The sequence below is a fragment of the Electrophorus electricus genome, chromosome 18, assembly GCF_041902795.1.
Source record: "Electrophorus electricus isolate QZ-2024a chromosome 18, ASM4190279v1, whole genome shotgun sequence".
Classification (NCBI taxonomy): Eukaryota; Metazoa; Chordata; class Actinopteri; order Gymnotiformes; family Gymnotidae; genus Electrophorus; species Electrophorus electricus.
Window position 1 is genome coordinate 18,963,176 of NC_137514.1, and position 18,337 is coordinate 18,981,512.

General features: G+C 41.9%; 2 protein-coding genes across 4 annotated transcripts in view; one reads left to right on the forward strand and one right to left on the reverse strand.

Moving 5' to 3' along the window:
- The window catches only part of fn1b (fibronectin 1b), a 30,428-nt gene extending 27,090 nt beyond the window's left edge, over positions 1-3,338 (forward strand). For all 3 annotated transcript variants that reach the window (XM_035535006.2, XM_035535007.2, XM_035535008.2), the window contains 6 exons: positions 82-220; positions 755-919; positions 1,554-1,679; positions 1,808-1,914; positions 2,209-2,322; positions 2,399-3,338. In XM_035535006.2, coding sequence (XP_035390899.2) covers positions 82-220; positions 755-919; positions 1,554-1,679; positions 1,808-1,914; positions 2,209-2,322; positions 2,399-2,476 — 729 coding nt within the window. In that variant the 3' untranslated portion in view covers positions 2,477-3,338. The remainder of the gene's footprint in view (positions 1-81; positions 221-754; positions 920-1,553; positions 1,680-1,807; positions 1,915-2,208; positions 2,323-2,398) is intronic.
- Positions 3,339-5,321: 1,983 nt separating this feature from the next.
- Positions 5,322-13,617, reverse strand: atic (5-aminoimidazole-4-carboxamide ribonucleotide formyltransferase/IMP cyclohydrolase). Its single transcript, XM_027012945.3, has 15 exons — positions 13,516-13,617; positions 12,969-13,095; positions 12,723-12,866; positions 12,094-12,182; positions 11,650-11,801; positions 10,410-10,566; positions 10,177-10,302; positions 8,307-8,414; positions 8,021-8,106; positions 7,489-7,578; positions 6,839-6,964; positions 6,652-6,744; positions 6,373-6,555; positions 6,082-6,237; positions 5,322-5,950 (listed from the first exon to the last, which is right to left on the reverse strand). The coding sequence occupies exons 1-15, from the start codon at positions 13,529-13,531 to the stop codon at positions 5,831-5,833; spliced, it is 1,773 nt and encodes a 590-aa protein (XP_026868746.2). The 5' UTR covers positions 13,532-13,617; the 3' UTR covers positions 5,322-5,830.
- Positions 13,618-18,337: the final 4,720 nt, after the last annotated feature.

Here is an 18,337-nt window from a genome sequence, read left to right on the forward strand (position 1 = left end):
GACTTGACCTCCAAAAGAGTTTTTATGGCAGGAATAGGAAAGATACTGTACATGCATCACCAGACTGCTGCTTCATTGCAGATGCGCATCCCAGCCACCTCCACCACTGCCACACTGATCGGCCTCACTTCAGGAGCCTCATACAACGTTATCGTGGAGGCACTGAAGGGGGCGCTAAAGCACAAGATCCTGGAAAAGATCATCACCGCTGGGAACACGGGTATGAAAGAGAACAGGGCTGCTCCACTCCAGCTTTCTTTCACACCCCGGGGCAAATTATTTGTTTCTTAAGTCTCATTTTTAGGCCGAGTGTCCAGTTTGCAGTTTATCTTTTTGAGTGTAGTAGCACAGGCAAGCATGTCCATAATGGTTATTACATTATCAACGCAGCTGTGCGTATGCAGACGAATCCAGGGCTAGACACTGACATGGACATTTCACCTTGGATTCACATTTGAGCATCTCCAGGGGTTTACAAACATATTCAGTGCCAACAACAGCAGCAAAAGCCAGAGAGTGTCATGGCATGTGTGTTGCTGTTGTCACCTTGAATGAGGGACGTGAACTCATTCATGATGTTTATGTTTCTTTCCCTATGCACATTTATGTCAAAGCTAATAGTCCGAATACACATTTTTGAAAAATAAGTTTTAAAAAAGTGTGAACTTATAGACTCCACCAACAGACTTTTCTCATTCACATAAATGTTTTTACAATTCAGTGTGATCTTTGCTTTCTCATCTATACCCTTCAGTTGCAGGGGGGCCTGCTCCACCCAGCAGTGACTCGTGCTATGACACATTCACCGCTACCTACCACGAGGTTGGGGATGAGTGGGAGCGCATGTCTGAGACAGGCTTCAAGCTCTGGTGCCGATGCCTCGGTCTGGGAAGCGGCCATTTCAGATGTGACTCGTCAAGTATGTAACCCCATGAGCATAATGGTGCAAATACAGTTTTTGAGTACGACCTACCAAATAATCTGCCACCGTTTTTCTTTGAACATTATGAAACAAATCGATTTCCCACGTAGCCAAAGTTTTGTTCTCCTAGGAACATCAAGTCTTCCAGCAAAATCAGGGAAAACATGCTGGCTATGCTACCTGTTTTGGTTTGTGATGTATTGTGTGATGTATTTCTTTAGGTACCCTATTGCTTGGAAAAATATCTGGATTTTACTCAGAGCTCTGGTCCCTGGAAGCCCACTGATTATCAGTGTGTGCATCTAATAGTGTATGTAGATACATTGACCTAAGAGTTCCCTGCAAAGGTTTCATTCCAAACTTGTAGAGAATGAAAACATTCAGTTCAGAAGGATCTTCCAACTGTTAGTTATCATGAGGTTAAAATTGGCTATAGCAGCTGATAGCCGACATCAATCAGATGGGTTCGATAGTCTGCAGCAAAAAGGAACTGACAAGAGAAACAAAACAAAAGACACACTGGACGATACACTGGCACTGCGTAGGGACCCTGTGGAATGGAATGCAGCTTATATCTAATGGTGTATGTACATAGTGTGCATCTAAGCTCCCACCTTTCTCTTTCCTGCAGAGTGGTGCCACGACAATGGTAACAACTATCGCATCGGGGAGAGGTGGGACAGGCGGGCTGAGAATGGTCACATGATGAGCTGCACCTGTCTTGGCAATGGCAAGGGAGAGTTCAAATGCGAGCCACGTAAGTCCTCTCCTCCCTCACCTCACCCTTGGCTGGCGACCTGCTCAGTCCGTCTTTCTCTTGAATCGGCTTAAGAATCATGATGTTACTTGAAGGCTGATTTGGTGAAATCAAATGTCACATTACAGACGAGTCAACGTGTTATGACGATGGGAAAATGTACCACATTGGCAACCAGTGGCAGAAGGAATACCTCGGCGCTATCTGCACCTGCACCTGCTACGGCGGACAACAGGTATGGTATCGGATTTATCATCACGTTAACACGGCTACGAGGTAGTGCAACATGGAAATGAGAGTGTTTATGGGGCAAAGGGTTTCTAATTGAATTGTCATTTATAGGATCTTCAAAAAAGTCAGTGCTGCTGTAGTTCCTGTGAAATATGTCATGGGATTTATGATAGACCTTTATGGAAAACTTAGCATAGTGAAAAAGGGACATGGGAAACAAAACCACAGAGGCTCTGGGTGGTTCTCAGCTAGGACAGCTTATACATGTCTCCTCTTAACTGTGCACGTTCCTCGTCAGGGCTGGCGCTGTGAGAACTGCAGAAGGCCGGGAGCAGAGATCGACGCTAGCCTGCTGCAGCCAGTCCATTCGGACAAACTCAGCCTTTCCCGGGACAGCACGCTACGCAAAGTGGTAAGCCTGCATCCCCCACAGCAGTAAGAAAATCCCCCTTAGCAAAGTGTACTTATATGCCTCTTTTTGCCCCCAGAACATTCAGTGCCCCATTGAGTGCCTCCGTCCAGACCTTTTGGCTGACGCTGTTGCCAACCACAACCCCAGAGAGTGAGGTCCGCAGAGCCCTTTGGACCGCTGCATGACCCCCAGATATTCTTCCCAAACCCCATATGGGGCACTGTATGGCAATGTGATGTTTGTAAGACTGTACTAACCCCTTAGTGTCCTAAAGCCCTCGTAACGTTTACCATATTCACTGTCGCTGCCCTACTGCTGCTTCTCAACAAGCAAGCTGACATGATTCCATTGTAACACAGGACCCCCCTTCCCCCCTTCGCTGATTGTAATTGGTTGTATTGTCGGTAAGGCTAACTGATTGGCTTTTTTTTTTTTTTTTACCTCATTTAAAGACTTTAAGAAGGCAATAATCAAATTTTAGCATTGCAGTTTGCCACTCAGACTGTAAATTATTAGTATTTTCAACTGCATCTGAAGAACTTTTCTGAAGTGAACCATGGTTGATTCTAGATATTTTATTTTATTTTTTTTCAATAATAAACTACCTTACCAGTATGATCAGAAAAAAAATGTAATCAGGTAATAAATCTATTTTTGTAAATGTGCGTGATGCAAAACAATGACAACAGAAATCCAGCACTGTATTGTAAGAATGTACCATTCTGCTACACACAGAGGTTTCTTTCAGGTTTTAAATTTGCCCTTTATAGGTTCTAAAAGTGTTTATCTTCTAAGGCTCAAGTTTATTTGAAGCCAGCACTGTTTTTAGATTATTATTCTTGATTTTGGTAATTTGTTTAATTTCTTTACTTTTTATTAGTTTATTTTTTTTCCCTTGGTTCCTGAAGTGTTCTTTTTAAATGCCTGCAGGAGAGTACTTTTTTTTGTACTGTCGGTGCCAAGTCTTCACTACTGTCAACTTTCCATTTTTGATAAAAGTTTTACAAAGACCATCATGGCTGTGTTTAATGTGCCTTCTTGCATTTCTACATCGATCAAACAGGGTAAACTAACTTGAACAAACTAGTCATGGGCATCTTATCCTTCTGTTCACAAGCTTCAGAAAAATTGTGTATATGTATCCCGTGGTAATCAGCGCACTACGGGCTATAACCCATAAACTGGCAGAATAGCTACAACAGATCCCAGGAACAACATCCAAGATCTCATTCCAGAAGAGTGCAGTGCTGAGAGCAACTAAGATACTACACAGGACTCTGAAGCTCCCAGGCCTCTGGCAGAGGACCTGAGCTTGAAGGAAAGATTTTATATATATATATATATATATATATATATATATATATATATATATATATATATATATATATATATATATATACATATACACACACACACACATACAGGTGCATCTCAATTAATTAGAATATCAAAAAGTTAATGTCACTCATTCAATTCAAAAAGTGAAACTTCTCTATTATATAGATTCATTGCACACAGACTAATCTATTTCAAGCATTTATTTCTTTTAATGTTGATGATTATGTCCTACAGCCAATGAAAACCTAAAAGTCAGTATTTCAGAAAATTAGAATATCTTATATGATCAATTCAAAAAATTATTTTTAATACATAAATGTTGGCCTATTGAAAATTATGTAAGGTATAGGCACTCAATACTTGGTTGGGGCTCCTTGATAGGTTGCTTTGAAATCAGCTCATCTGCATTGTTGGATCTGGTGTCTCATCTTCCTCTTGACAATACCCTATAGGTTCTCTATGGGGTTTAGGCCAGGTGAGTTTGCTGGCCAATCAAACACAGTGACACTGTGGTTATTAAACCAGGTATTGGTACTTTTGGCAGTGTGGGCAGGTGCCAAGTCCTGCTGGAAAATGAAAAGTACATCTCCATAAAGCTTGGCAGCAGAGCATAGCTGTGCTCTAATATGTCCTGGTAGATCACTGCACTGACATTGGACTTGATATAACACAGTGGACCAACACCAGCAGATGACAAGGATCCCCAAACCATCACTGATTGTGGAAACTTCACACTAGACCTCAAGCAGCTTGGACTGTGTGCCTCTCCATTCTTCCTCCAGAATCTAGCACCTTGATTCCCAAATTAATTGCAAAATTTAATTTAATCTGAAAACAGGACTTTGGACCACTGAGCTATAGTCCAGTCCTTTTTCTCCTTGGCCCAGGTAAGATGCTTCTGACATTTGCTTAACACAAGGAATGCAACAGTTGTAGGCCATGTCCTGGATATATCTGTGTGTGGTGGCTCTTGAAGCACTGACTTAAGCAGCAGTCCACTCCTTGTGAATCTCCCCCAAATTCTTGAGTCACCTTTTCTTGACAATCCTTTCAAGGCTGTGGTTATCTCTGTTGCTTGTGCACTTTTTTCTACCACACTTTTTCCTTCTACTCAACTTTCCATTTATATGCTTGGACCACTCTGTGAATAGCCAGCTTCTTTAGCAATGACATTTTGTGGCTTACCCTCCTTGTGGAGAGTTTCAATGACTGCCTTCTGGACAACTGTCAAGTCAGCAATCTTCCCCATGATTGTGTAGCCTATTGAACGAGACTGAGGGACCATTTAAAGACTTAGGAAACCTTTGCAGGTGTTTTGTGTTGATTGGCTGATTAGTGTACGACACCATGAGTCTACAATATTAAACTTTTTCCACAATATTCTAATTTTCTGAGATACTGACTTTTGGGTTTTCATTGGCTGTAGGCCATAAATCATCAACATTCAAAGAAATAAATGCTTGAAATAGATCACTGTGTGTAATCAATCTATACAAGTTTCACTTTTTGAATTGCTGACAAGTTAAATTTCAATATTCTAATTTTATTTAATTATTTCAAACAAACCCCCCCCCCCATGAAGCTACAAGCCTATCGTAACAATCAAGAACACTTACGCCTTACTAACACCTGTTCAAAGAAGAGAATGCACACTGAGAAAACATGTTTCATTTCTTTAGTTGCAGTTGCATTGGTGAACAAACACAAGTACAGTAGTCTAATGGAATGTGAATCACAGAGCTGTGTTAGTTCTGTACCATACTGTTCTGCTATTTAACAGTTTAAATCAAAGGCTAATTTTCAAATTAACACCTTCTAAGGTAGAAGCTATTGCCAGGTGTGTTTAATTGTAGCCTAAATTACACTTAAAAGAATGTAATTAAACTTCTACTAGCACTCCTTAAATTCCTTACTACTAGATAAAGTTTAGCAGATAGGCTGTAGGTGAAGGACTCCCTGCAGCCCAGCAAGCCATGGTTCACATGAGTTGGGGAGCAGGATGTAGAAAATGTGTAGACCAGGCAAGAGACTATGGTGGATAGGAGATAAATCGAATTTTAAGAGCAGACAGAACTTGGTCCAGATTCAGGACGGGGACGGGGATGGATGGAGGGCTTGCTGTTGCACAGACCTGTGTAGGTGAGTGCACATGTGGGGTGCAAGAAGGCATTCAGTGGTGGAACAGGCGCAGGTTCGTGTGCACCAGAGTGATGCCCAGATCATTACAGGCGCTGATAACCACCTCGTCAGCGGTGGAGCCAGACGGAGCAGCGATGTACTCAACGCCACTCTGGAAACAAACCCGGGCAGACAGAGGGAACCCCATGTAAATATATTCACTGAAAACACATAGCCAGCTCCAATAACAGCAATGTGTTGGGAGGGAGGGGGTTTAAAAGAAAGAATAGACAGGGTTTTTACCCGTTTAGCGCGGTCAACATTGTCTCGGAAGGGGAAGAATGCATCAGAGCTGAGAGCTACAGCTTGCTGGGAGCTGAGCCAGTTCTTCCTCTCTGTCTCTGACAAAGGCTCAGGAACATCCTCAAAGAGGGCTTTCCAAGCAGCCAGGTCCGGGCCCTGAGATACAGACAAGAGACACCCCAACACACCCGCAGCTGCCCAAACTGATACGAAACAAAGAAAAAACAAAGACTACAATGGAAACGGGTTGTAATAATATCTGAGCTCTCACCAGTGTGGATGGTAACGTACCTCCCCAATGGTGCCGCTGACGTACTGGTCGATGGCGTTGGCCATGTCGGCACGCTTTACGCCGGTGCGGAACTTCATGCCCAGCACTAGAGGGTGGTGACGTAGCCACCAGTTATCTGCCTTGTCTCCTGCCAGCCGTGTGCAGTGGATGCGGGACTGCTGCCCAGCGCCAATGCCGATCACCTACACACACACACACACACACACACACACACACACGTCAACCAAACCCAACATAACCAACCCGACTGCTTTGTTCTCTGTTGACCGTGTGATTACCTGGCCGTCCTTGGCATAGCAGACAGAGTTGGACTGGGTGTACTTCACAGCAACAGTGGCAACGATGAGGTCCTGCAGGGCCCTCTCTGGCAACTAACAGGGGGACAAAGAAGGGGTGTGGTTTGAGCTGCATGACACACCCACCAAACATCACTTAATCACCACGCTGCTGTATGCTGGCGGGTACCGAGCCCTTGGAGACCACGTTCCCGAAGATTCCTCTATCAACAAGCGTGCTGTTCCTCTTTTGCTGGAGGTGCAGGCCAAACAGCACTCGTACCTCCTCTTCATCAGGCTCATATGCTGGGTCCATCTGAGAGGGGGCGTGTTAAAAAGGCCACAAGTCACATAGACGCTAGCGCAGATAACAAGGCTAGGGGCTCTATTTTTAGTGCCATGCCAGCATCAAATGACAAATATACAAACAAACATTTAAACAGGAGATATTTTAATAGTACACAGATTTAGAAAGTGACTTCCATTCTGAGCAGGCAACTCTTTCTAGTGACAGTGCAGTGAATGATGAAAGCATTTCAACTGGCTCTGGGCCACTGGGCTGCATGGCTTAATTTAAATAACACTGTTGTTCATTATCATCATATGAGGATTTCTAAGGAAGCAATAATTCAAGAAAACAAGAACATGCCTAGTAAAAACAAAATAACTGCTAGTGTGTTTAGCTAGTATGTCACTTGCATGCCAATAAACAGACCATCTTTTGCTGAAAAGATGTGGTGGTGTTTATTGTTGTCAAACTGAAACATCAATATCAGAGGAGTGAAAGTGTGTGAAAGGAGACAAGCGAGTTTAGCTCTTGTTCATCCAAGTAGATGCTACCTGCAGGATGCAGTAGTTTCCATTCTTCTTTTTGGAGAGAATGCGAAGGGCCTCATCCTCATAGCCAGGAGCAATGATGCCATCCGAGACCTGGAAAAGCAAAAGGAGTATTCAAACAATCAGCTGACATGGCTGACTGCAACATTTTCATGCTAGCTTGTGTGCTGGTCAAATGGATGCGATGCTTAAAGTTGGTGAATGGAAGAAGTGAAACGACGGGTGCGATCTTTTGAAATTATAACCACCCCCGCACTCCCCTCTTAATTCGTCCCTCAACCTCAATGCTGGGTATGTGAAGCCAGATAATTACAGATCCTGCCTAGGTCTTGTACTGGCAACCTTCTGATTACTAGTCAAGTACCTTAACGACTGAGCTACCACTGACCCAGTTCATGAACCCAAGCAATCTACTGAGGGGAACAAATGGGCCAAACTCCTGTAGGCCCAGCAGATCCTCAAGGTGTCAGCAGAGTATCAGCTCGAACCTCTATTGGTCCACCCAACATTCACACCTGACCACCCATGAACGCACCTCTCTTGAGATGATCTTAGCAGTAGCAACATCACATGGGTCAGAAAGAGCGATGAAATCTCCAAAGGAAGACATTCTGTCTGCACCTGAAAAGACAGTCCTGAGACATTTTAAATGTTCATTCTCGCGCAGTTACCAAGCATCCTCGCCTCCACGCCATGTGATCCAGCGCATAAGAGTCAAGTAGCCTTTATACCTGAAGAGAGTTGCACTTAAATTGCTGAAAGGCAAAAGGATAAACACGAGCGAGCAAGTCCACATTCAAGCAAGCCCACATGTGCTATACCTCTGGCTCTGGCATAGGCAATGGCAAGGGGGGTAAGGTCCTTCAGCATGTCGTGTACCATGCACACCTTGGCCTCCTCTTCAGTCAGCGCGACGCCGACTGCAGCCCCTGCAATGGCGTGCCAAAGAACAGTCAGTCAAATACAGACGGGGACAAATGGTTTGGTACCCTTACAATTCACAAACAATGCATCATTCCTCCAGATGAGGAATACAATTAAACGCAGTTGTCTCATGTAAGCCTTACCTACATGTCTGGTATGTCTGAGAAAGGCAAAGTGTGAAGAGAGAGAAATTGTGCAGAGACACTAAAACGGCATTAATACATTTGATGGAACCAATAGAAAAAAGTGATAATTGTATTAGTGACATTTCAAATGGTTTTCTTTAATTATCACACATTTTCAGTCTTATAAATCAGTCAGTCATTCAGCCTATTTATATGGAGAGATGATCAAAGTAAACACTCTCTTGTCTGGCATCATGGCACCACAATGAACACAGGCCAGAGAATAGAGTTGTATGAAGAGGTCAAAATGAAAATATTGACAAGCATGCAAAAAGATAAAAATTATATGACCAGCTCCAAGCAGTGACCACAGTTGCAAATTTTATCAAGAAGTTTAAAATGTAGTCAGCCTCCTTATATGACAAGATGAGGGAGAAGAGAAGGGGGGAGGGGGGGAGCCAAGGAAAACTTCCAAAGAAACAAAAGCTGAACTGCAAGGTCAAGGTGTTCAGCTGGGTCAGACCACACCATTTGAACAACAGTGGGCTCCATGGAAGAAGACCTATAAGGACTCCACCACTGATGCAAAAACCAAAATGTCAGAACGGAATTTGCTAAAATGCATATTGACAATGTTTCTGGGAGAAAATCCTTTGGACAGATGAGAAAACTGGAGCTTTTTGGCAAGTCAGGTTTAAATGTTCACAGACAAAAAAATTAAGCTTTCAAAAGATAAAACCATAACTTAGGTGAAACATGGAAGAGGTTCAAGGGCTGCATGGCTGTGTCTGGCCCAGGGTGCCACAAATCAGTGCAGGGCTCAATGGCTTATGGCCAAGGTATTCTGGAGCAAAACAATGGCCAGCGTCAGAAAGCTCTCTCAGTTGCAGGTCATGGAACCTCCAACAGATTAATCACCCAAAACACACAGCTAAAAATGCCCAAGAATGGCTACGCACAAAACATTCAAATCAAAAGCATGCATGTGCAAAGCTGAAACATGCAGTCTTCAAAGCTGAGACACTTGGAGATATCTGCTCAGGATGATTTGGCCAAAGTACCTAATGACAGGTGTAGAAGTCTCATCGACAGCTATGGAAATATCATTTGTAAGGACTGCTTCTAAGGGTTGTGCAACAAAATATTTGATTAAGGGTCCCCTGATTTTTGTCTATGCCATTTTCATTTGCTTTATTAAGTAAAAATATTCTGTTGAATCAAAAACCAAATGCAAGTCAGATTAAAAAAAAAAAATGAAATAAATAATGATGGATGCAAATTACTTTTGTGGGTTTAAAGTTATTTTAGAGAAATTTGTGGGTTATTCCTTATTTGTGGAAGGATACCAACAAATTTGTCCACATCTACATATGTGCGAGAGAGAGAACAAGGTGATAGGTCAAGAGCACTTTTGCTAGACAACTGAAAGAAGAACAAGGTGTGTAGCTCAATACGGTTAAATAGGGTGTGTGTGTGTGTGTGTGTGTGTGTGTGTGTATGGGCATATTTGTGTGACAAACCTAAGACATGCATATTCAACTGCAGAGCCAAATGTGTTTGTGAGTGTACAAGTATAATCATGTTGCAGATCTTGTGCAGCTAGTAAGTCTGTGGACATGTGTGTGTGTGTATGGTCACTAACCAGCCGGACTGACGTGCTTAAAGGATGTAGCAGCGGGTATCCCCAGAGCACTTTTCAGCTCTCTGACCAGCTGCCAGGCGTTGAGAGCGTCGCACAGGTTTATGAAACCTGGAGAACCATTTAATACTGAGAAAGAGAGCAAGAGAGAGTGAGACACACATATTTGACTACAGAACCAGAACAATCCCCGCCCCAACCATTAGAAGTACAGGTCCAGCATAGCGTTCGTGTACCTGTCAGTGGCAGGACAGGCCGTAAGGTGTAAAGCTGCGCTGGAGTCTGGTGCGGGTTCATGCCATAGCGGAGCGGTAGCTGGGACACCCCACAGCTGTACTCGCGCCGGAAATAACCAGCAATCGCCTCGTCATACTCAGCCGTGTGGGTGAATGCCTGTGGGGGTGGGGCAGGGGTGCAAGTACATGTGAGAAAATTATATACACACCATGCAAGACAACACACAATGAGCAACAACAGAAGCAACTGAGACAATTACTTTGGAAACATGAATTGGGGGAAGAAAAAAAATGCTGTACAAGAATATATTTACTACTTATGTTCACATGGTTTAAAAGCTTCTCATTTCATGAGACTCCAAAATATTTATTATTTTGCAGAAAATGTGTCAACAAAAAGCCCTGATGTTGACATTCTGTGTTCCATCTTCTCTGCTAGAGGTTGTTCACCTCAAAAGGTCACAGGAGGACTTGCAATGTCCCATGCAATGAACTGGCAGATAAAAGACACAAAGTATTACTCCAGAGGACACAAACTCCATGGCCTTGTCCATCTGGACTTTGCCCACTGGTGACAGCTTTGAGGGGTCAATGAGGATCTGGGCCAAGAGACAATGGCTAAAGCTGAACACGGAGCATAATTCTTAGTCTCCACACGGTTCACGCGCCTCCAAAAACAAGCTGTGAAAATGAGAAATAGTTAAACAGAAAGGGACCAATGGTGCAATCAGCAGATGCAAGATGAAGAATAGATTTTGCAGCCAGTCCTTAAGATCGGAGGCCAAATAACCATAGAGGGAGTCACTTGCTAGGGATTAGAGTGTGTTAATAAGAACTTCTACTGGTGTGCAAGTCTGAACAGGCTGACTGCAGCTGCTTTTCTATGCTTTTTTCCTGGATGAATGCATTCATGTTTCCTAAAGCAACCTTTATGCTAGGTGGTTTTAGCATAGTATTTTTTAAACACTAGTGTCACCATTATGTTGAGAGTGGACTGACCATTGGTGATGAGCTGAAAGATTGCAAACACACATTGTGCACAGCAACAGAAGGACCAGCTTCCAACCATACACCTACAGCTCATTTCTAATTATTAAATAATTTTCCCAAAGTGGGTGGAATAGGTATTTAGGGTCATTTTCATCAAAAATAATATTCATCATGCTGCTGGTGCAGAAGTGTGACCCTCATTAAGTTGAATATGGCCTAGTTGGGTACTTGTAATGGTTGTTATGTTTACCTTAAGAGCAAGAGTCTTGCGGGTATCAAGAGTGCTATCGTGGTTGTCGGAGGCCTCCATCTCTTTGGCAACCAACTCGTAGTCGGCTGGGTCACAAACAACGGTCACTCGTGCGTGGTTTTTGGCTGCAGCACGAAGGAGAGTGACGCCACCTGAACAGGAAAGGGTTAAATGACTTTAGCGTGTGGCCATCAGCACTGGACTCATGATCAGAATGTAATCCAATGCTATAAGTGCCAGTTTATACATGCACAATGAAAACCACTGACAAATTGCATAGTTTAGTTCTAGTTCCTCCAACACAATACACTGACCACCTGAAAGATTTGATGAGTAGCCAACAGAATTAGCATATCAGGCCCCAGTAGTCAACAATACAAAGATCTCACTAAGGTATTGAGTAGATCTGTGTGTGTAGAACATATCCAGTCACAAAAAACTAACCAATGTCGATCTGTTCCACTGCATCAGCCACAGTCACATTAGGGGACATGATCGTCTTCACAAAAGGATAAAGGTTACACACAACCACTCTGGAGAAAGGAAAACACAAGATAACAGGAAATTAGGACTACCTACTAGCCACAACCTGAGCCTATGGAAAAACTGACCCAATTTAACTATAGGATCTAGATAAAAGCTCATCACTTTAATGCTTGAGACTTTAAAACTCTCCAATGCCTATAACTAGTGTGAGATGTACACATGCCAGAACTACATATCATAAGCACATTTTTGCACTGTGTAAAAATTGATAAATTACTCCATAACAAAGGCTTCTTGCTAGAACCATGTGGGATTACGTGCTAACCAGATTCTAATGTAAACCACTGTAGGCAGCATGGTAATTACCCTGAGACCAGACTAAGTAAAAATGGTCACACTATACAAAGCCAACAATCCTTGAGCCAACACTAAACAAGAGAGTGGTGGCCAATATTTCTGTCTTAAACCAGCCATCACGTGGAGTTCTTTCGTCCGGTAAGATACTGTTTGAACGAGGCCAAAAACTGTTTAGATAAGAAATGAACCATGTTAACCATCGCAAGCTTCTTATTGATCGTCAACCTTACCGCACAAGACTGAAGCCTTGTTTTTCCATGTCAGCCTGGTCAGACGGAGTATGTCTGGCCAGAATCCCACTATGGACCGCCGGGTGAAGGGTCTTGACCCTACCGCCTAGCATCTCGGGGAAACCAGTGAGCTCCGATACATCTCTGATAACAGAGAGGGGGAGAAAGCGAATATTCGAACATTTCATTTGGTATAAATAAGAGTAAGATTTGTTGTTCTCTGTGAGACCTAACCAGTTATGATACCTCACAGAGACGCCAGCATCGCGCAAGGTTTTGGCCGTGCCTCCCGACGCCACAAGAGAGAAACCCAGCGACATTAGTCTCTTGGCGAAATCAAGTAGCCCGGTCTTATCCGACACACTCAAGAGGGCTGACAGAAACAGATTAACAGCGAGAACAGCAAATGATACATTTGATTGCACCGTTCTTGCAACAGGTGTACTGTGAAGGACAATAACTGCAAAAATGTTTGCGATAGGAAGTTAGAGAAAGCTAGGACAGCTAGCTAGGTTAGCTACGTTAATGATTTTAGCAAATTCCCAATCCTGGTTTGCTAAGACATAAAAGCACCTCCAGTTTCGTTCTTGAAAACGCATTCAAGACGTTACCGATATTTGACACTCAATATCTGAGATGTACAAATTACAAACTGTTTGGGGAAAGAATTTGGATGTTCGTCGCCGATAACTTCGAAACTGTCAACAAAGTTCACGAAAACGTTTTAATCGCCTTCTAGTTTGGATAATGCACACAACAAAGTGGAACAGAGAAAGAAAACCGAATGATTTACCCAGCTCGGAAGCCATTATAATACGAAGGCCTGTTGATAGAGACCCAGAAGTTATAGAATATGCTCAATGGGATTTGGCTTCAGGCGGACAAATCAAAACACGTGGATTCAAAAAAAATTATCCGCCTAATTGCATTCTGGGAACTGTATTTCGCAACTGTGTCTGCCGTCTAATTTGATAACGTGTTAAAGTTCCAAGGCAAATAACACAATATAACAGCCTAGGTTATGGGCCTAGTATTATGGCCTAAAACATACGTCTAACAACGACTCTGAACCAAGATGTAAGAACAACTTAATAGATAGACCTAAACTAGGCTGCTGAAATCAATCAAATAAATGTTAACGCTATGGGTGAACTATTGCCACCAAGGGGCGCCATTTGGCTACAACAGTTCTTCGCCGTAGAATACCACCTTTTCACAGGTAATTTGTCCCGGTTCATGCGGGCAGATCAGAGATGCTTTCCCTACAATAGAAACCATGAACTGCAAAGAGGCTTTAGGCATAAATATTTTAAAAACCTAAACCTTAGCTGTTTGTGAGCTGTAGGTTACTGTAGCTAGCACCTTGCTATGCCTGTTTTCTGATCGTGCTAGCAGATACACAGCTTTTTTAGTGGTTGACATAGGCCTAACTATTTCTGAGCAATGATACATAAATAGTGGTTACGTGTGAGTCTGAGTCTGGCATCAGTTACTGGGATACTAGGGAAAGTTCCTCATCAGCGTAAAAATGCCATTAAGAACACAGTATGTTTTTTGGTTCTTCATAAAATCCTAATTTTAGCTGATCTAATATTTATGTCACATTCGTTGGAAATCCGTATTATAATCTGTATTTTCCGGTCAGTCAAATAAATGCACTGAACCCTCATTTGATTGTCAGTGTTTTATAGCATTAGGTGTGGCTACGCGTCTTTTGCCAGCTCCATAATTGAGGAAAGTGTTTAGGTTAAAATGCATAATGAGTTCATTAAGGAGCTTTTCAGTAATCAAGAAGGGTGTCGTTTTAATTATTGGACACGTGCCAAGGCAATACTCTCATGCTGTTTTGGAAACCTGTCTGCTTTTGTAATTTAATTAAAGTGTACAAATGGCACGCGCAAACGTGGCTCTTGGGGGCAATTAAGACGAGGCGGGAGATTGAGCGAGATCCCAACTGGGCGATTCGTGCCGGGCGTGTCAGTTAAGTTGATTGCATCGATTTCATTGATTTGCAACGGCTTTTGGGCTAATTTCATCTTCAAAGGTGAGTACTCTTTTTTTCCCGGCGCAACTCGTTTGCTCCAGGGGCATTAATTATTTTCCCCCGTCTACCTATTTATATTTTGCCAAGTGATTAGATAAAAGTGTAGCATGGGAGGCAACAATAAGTCTTATTTGGAATGTGAGGGTGTGCGGTGGCGGGAATAAGGTGAGTGAATCAATAACTTTTTTATTTGCGTCAGGGTCAGCATAGGTTGGTTGTTATTGATGCTTTTAAATGCATAACAACTCTCTTTCGGTAACGACAAGAAAACGCTGAGGTGGGCAAGAAAGTGGTATAACCCGGCAACAGGGAACAGTCGCGTGCTCACTTCGACGCGCGCGCGCACGCACACACGCACAAGCACATCCAACGACTCATAAAAATAATACAAATCGTAAGAGTTGATGGATGACTATCAAATGAATCTGTCTGGAACCATTAATCATGTATTAAGAGCCTGAAACTTCTATAGCATACAGGTGACTTTGGAAGAGGCACAAGAAAACTGCCGGAATAAAAGCAAGGGGTCGCAGACTACCTTTGTTATTCTTGCAGCAGTAAACATGGACTTTTGGGACATCCAAGGTTACTACATTTTTCCTTGTCTTTGACAGCTCATCCGGTCTATCATGAAAGAACACAAACTTTTAAAACCTATAGTTCATTTAGTGGACATAAAAGAAAAATCTGGTAGCCCAAACCAGTGGCTTGACTGGATCACAGCAAAAATCCCAGTGTTGCATTAACATGTAGACTAATAATTCAGATGGGCAGAAATAAACACTGTAAAAGTTATTTCACCATTGATTTTGCTGTTATGAGTTCAGTCTCATTGTTGTACTGCAGACCTTAACACCAGGAAACTGTGACACAACTAATAGTTCTAGATCTTTTGCTAGTTCCTCCAAATGTTATGGATCTAATATTCAGATTTTTCAGCTATTCACTTAAACCAATGTTTATTAATTCTCTAAGAGTAGTTATCTGTAGGATCAGGTTTCACAAGCTAGATCTGTAGTCTCACTTTGAAACAAATGGAATTTAGTGCTCACATAAACAAATAATACTTTTTATCGATTATAATTATACTAATTTAAATTGTAATCATTTATTAATTCAGATTTTATCATTGTAGCATTTATTTATTAATAAATAAATAAAATGCACAAATTAATAGATTTATTAATGATATACATAATTCCATAACCCACTACATCAAAATACAGAAAGCGTTCACCTAGCTGTACACTGATTTCCTGCAAAATTCTATTCATAAAGTCCTTCTTCTGTCCTTGCCGAACTCCACCACTAATATATTAGCATCAGGCTAATAACTCTGACTCCTGGCAGCCTGACCAGTGACACCTCCCATATTTATCCCCTGCCCTGTTGTGATTGGGTCTAATCGGCGGATCAGGACTTCATTAGAGCTGATTAAGTGTGAGGGCGGATGGCGGGTTAGTGCTGGGGGAGAGAGAATTAGCTGATTGCACTGAGGAGGCACACAGACGCACCAAGGTAGGACTGGGATCCGCCGGACGGGGGCTCCAGGGCTAGAGTGAGTGACGGCTGCTCACCGGGAGGGAAGGAGGGAAATGCCCTCATCAATTTAGAGCCATTAGCATGTCAGAGGGACGATGAAGAGTTGAGATGCACTGAAGGCAATCAGTTACACAAACAACATGCACAAATGTGTACATAGTTTCTCTCTCTCCCTCTTTCTCTCTCTCTCTCTCTCTCTTACACACACACAGATCCATTAATCTCAAGTGTTCCTTGACACACCTCCATACAAACACGAACACAAACTCATTCCAAACACACACTTATTGTTTCTCTCCTTCTCCTAATGGGTGAATAAATCTTATACTACCAGACAAAGCAGTGTCCAAAACACATGAAATACTACTTCCTGTGTCCTGGTACTAAGCAAGTCCCCCCACAATGAAGGTCCCCCACCCTTCTGTGATACCTTTACCGTAAACCGCTTTAATTTTCCTGAAATAGGAAGCTGACAGCCACTTCAAGCTGACAAAGTGAGTGTAGAGGAGAAAAGTAAAAGATGGAGAGATATCCTGTCTAAAGACAATGTTCATCCTTTTATCTCATCTCTCGCTCTCTTACCCTCCCTCTCTCAGACACAAACTGACCCCAATTACTCTTTATTGTCACTTACTGTGATTACTGCGAAGACAGCATCCATTTGCATACAGTGCTTTGTCTGAATATAGCCAAATATTTTGTTATGAAAGATTCCTAAAAAGAGAATGCAGGTTTGAACTGTTTGAAATGTATATGGATGGGATTGGGGGTGGTTCACATCACTGTGGTGTGTACAGTGATGGAGATTTGTTTTTATTTTTCATCTGTTGATTGGTAAGGGTCATAATAGTACCTGCTCTTGGTCTTTAACACAAAATGAATACAGCAGTGTCACTATATGACAGAGACAAACAGGGGTCAGGAAGCGCAACCAATCTTCAGATATTATTTAGATAAAGGACAATTTGGAGCATTGTCATGCACTTCATATGTGCAAAGGATAACTGGTGTATCATCCTGGTGAAGTCATCACTAACATGAAGCCACTGCAGAATATGAACTACACAGGAAACTTGATAGAAACGCTGGTACTCTGCTGGCCTTCACAGCGCCTACCAGTTTCTTGGACAAAGCCACATTTTGGGCATTTCGGGAACAAAGTAAAGTGCTACTGATATCTGAAAACCGAAAAACAGAAACTTATTGGCATATGGAAATGAACAGGCCATAATGTGAACATAAGGACCAACAACCAGTCATATAAACAACACCACATGCCCAAACAATGCTGTCAAAAAGATAAAAATTAGGAACTGAAAATAATCTGAAAAGAGCATATATATATATATATATATATATATATATATATATATATATATATATATATATATATATATATATAGCTGTTTTGAGATTTTACAATTACAATATACATTCATTACCATACGAATAACCTAACCTATCCTAAATGGCATTTATTTTTTTTATTAATAAGTAATAACAATATATCTTTATCGGTCTTTTTCTGCCAACCATCCTTTTGTTTATTCTGTGAATTTTCTAGTTCATCATTTAAAATTATGAGGCTACATACATTTAAATAAATATATTATCATAACTTTGTGTGTTGTTTACTATAAAACATATGTTGTCTTTTACATGATTATGTACCACTTGATACAAAGATATATTTTTATATACTGTATGGCCCTTTCATACACTTACTAAAGCTCTTTATTTAATACATATACATACGTTTTAATTTGAAGTACCATGCATGTTAATGAGCTGTTATGGTTTTAATATGTTATTTATTATATATGGTGGATCTATTCCATGTGTTTATGTTTAAGTATCGAATATGTATATTTGATTCTCGCAGACTGTTGCAGACATTTGCATATGGGTACGCCATTCCTGGTGGAAGGGTAATTTGGATGGTTGTAGAGAGGAAGGGAGGAGGGGCGGACGAGCTGCAGGATGTTCCTTTATTGGTCCTAATTATAGCGAGTGGCTGGTTCGTGGACCG

Excerpts from the sequence above, each read along its gene's own strand:
- atic (XM_027012945.3), bottom strand. Across the intron at positions 12,183-12,722 it reads CAAGGCTTCAGTCTTGTGCG|AGTGGTTGTGTGTAACCTTT; the intron begins GTAAGGTTGACG and ends TCCTTTCTCCAG. Across the intron at positions 11,802-12,093 it reads AGTGGAACAGATCGACATTG|GTGGCGTCACTCTCCTTCGT; the intron begins GTTAGTTTTTTG and ends TTTCCTGTTCAG.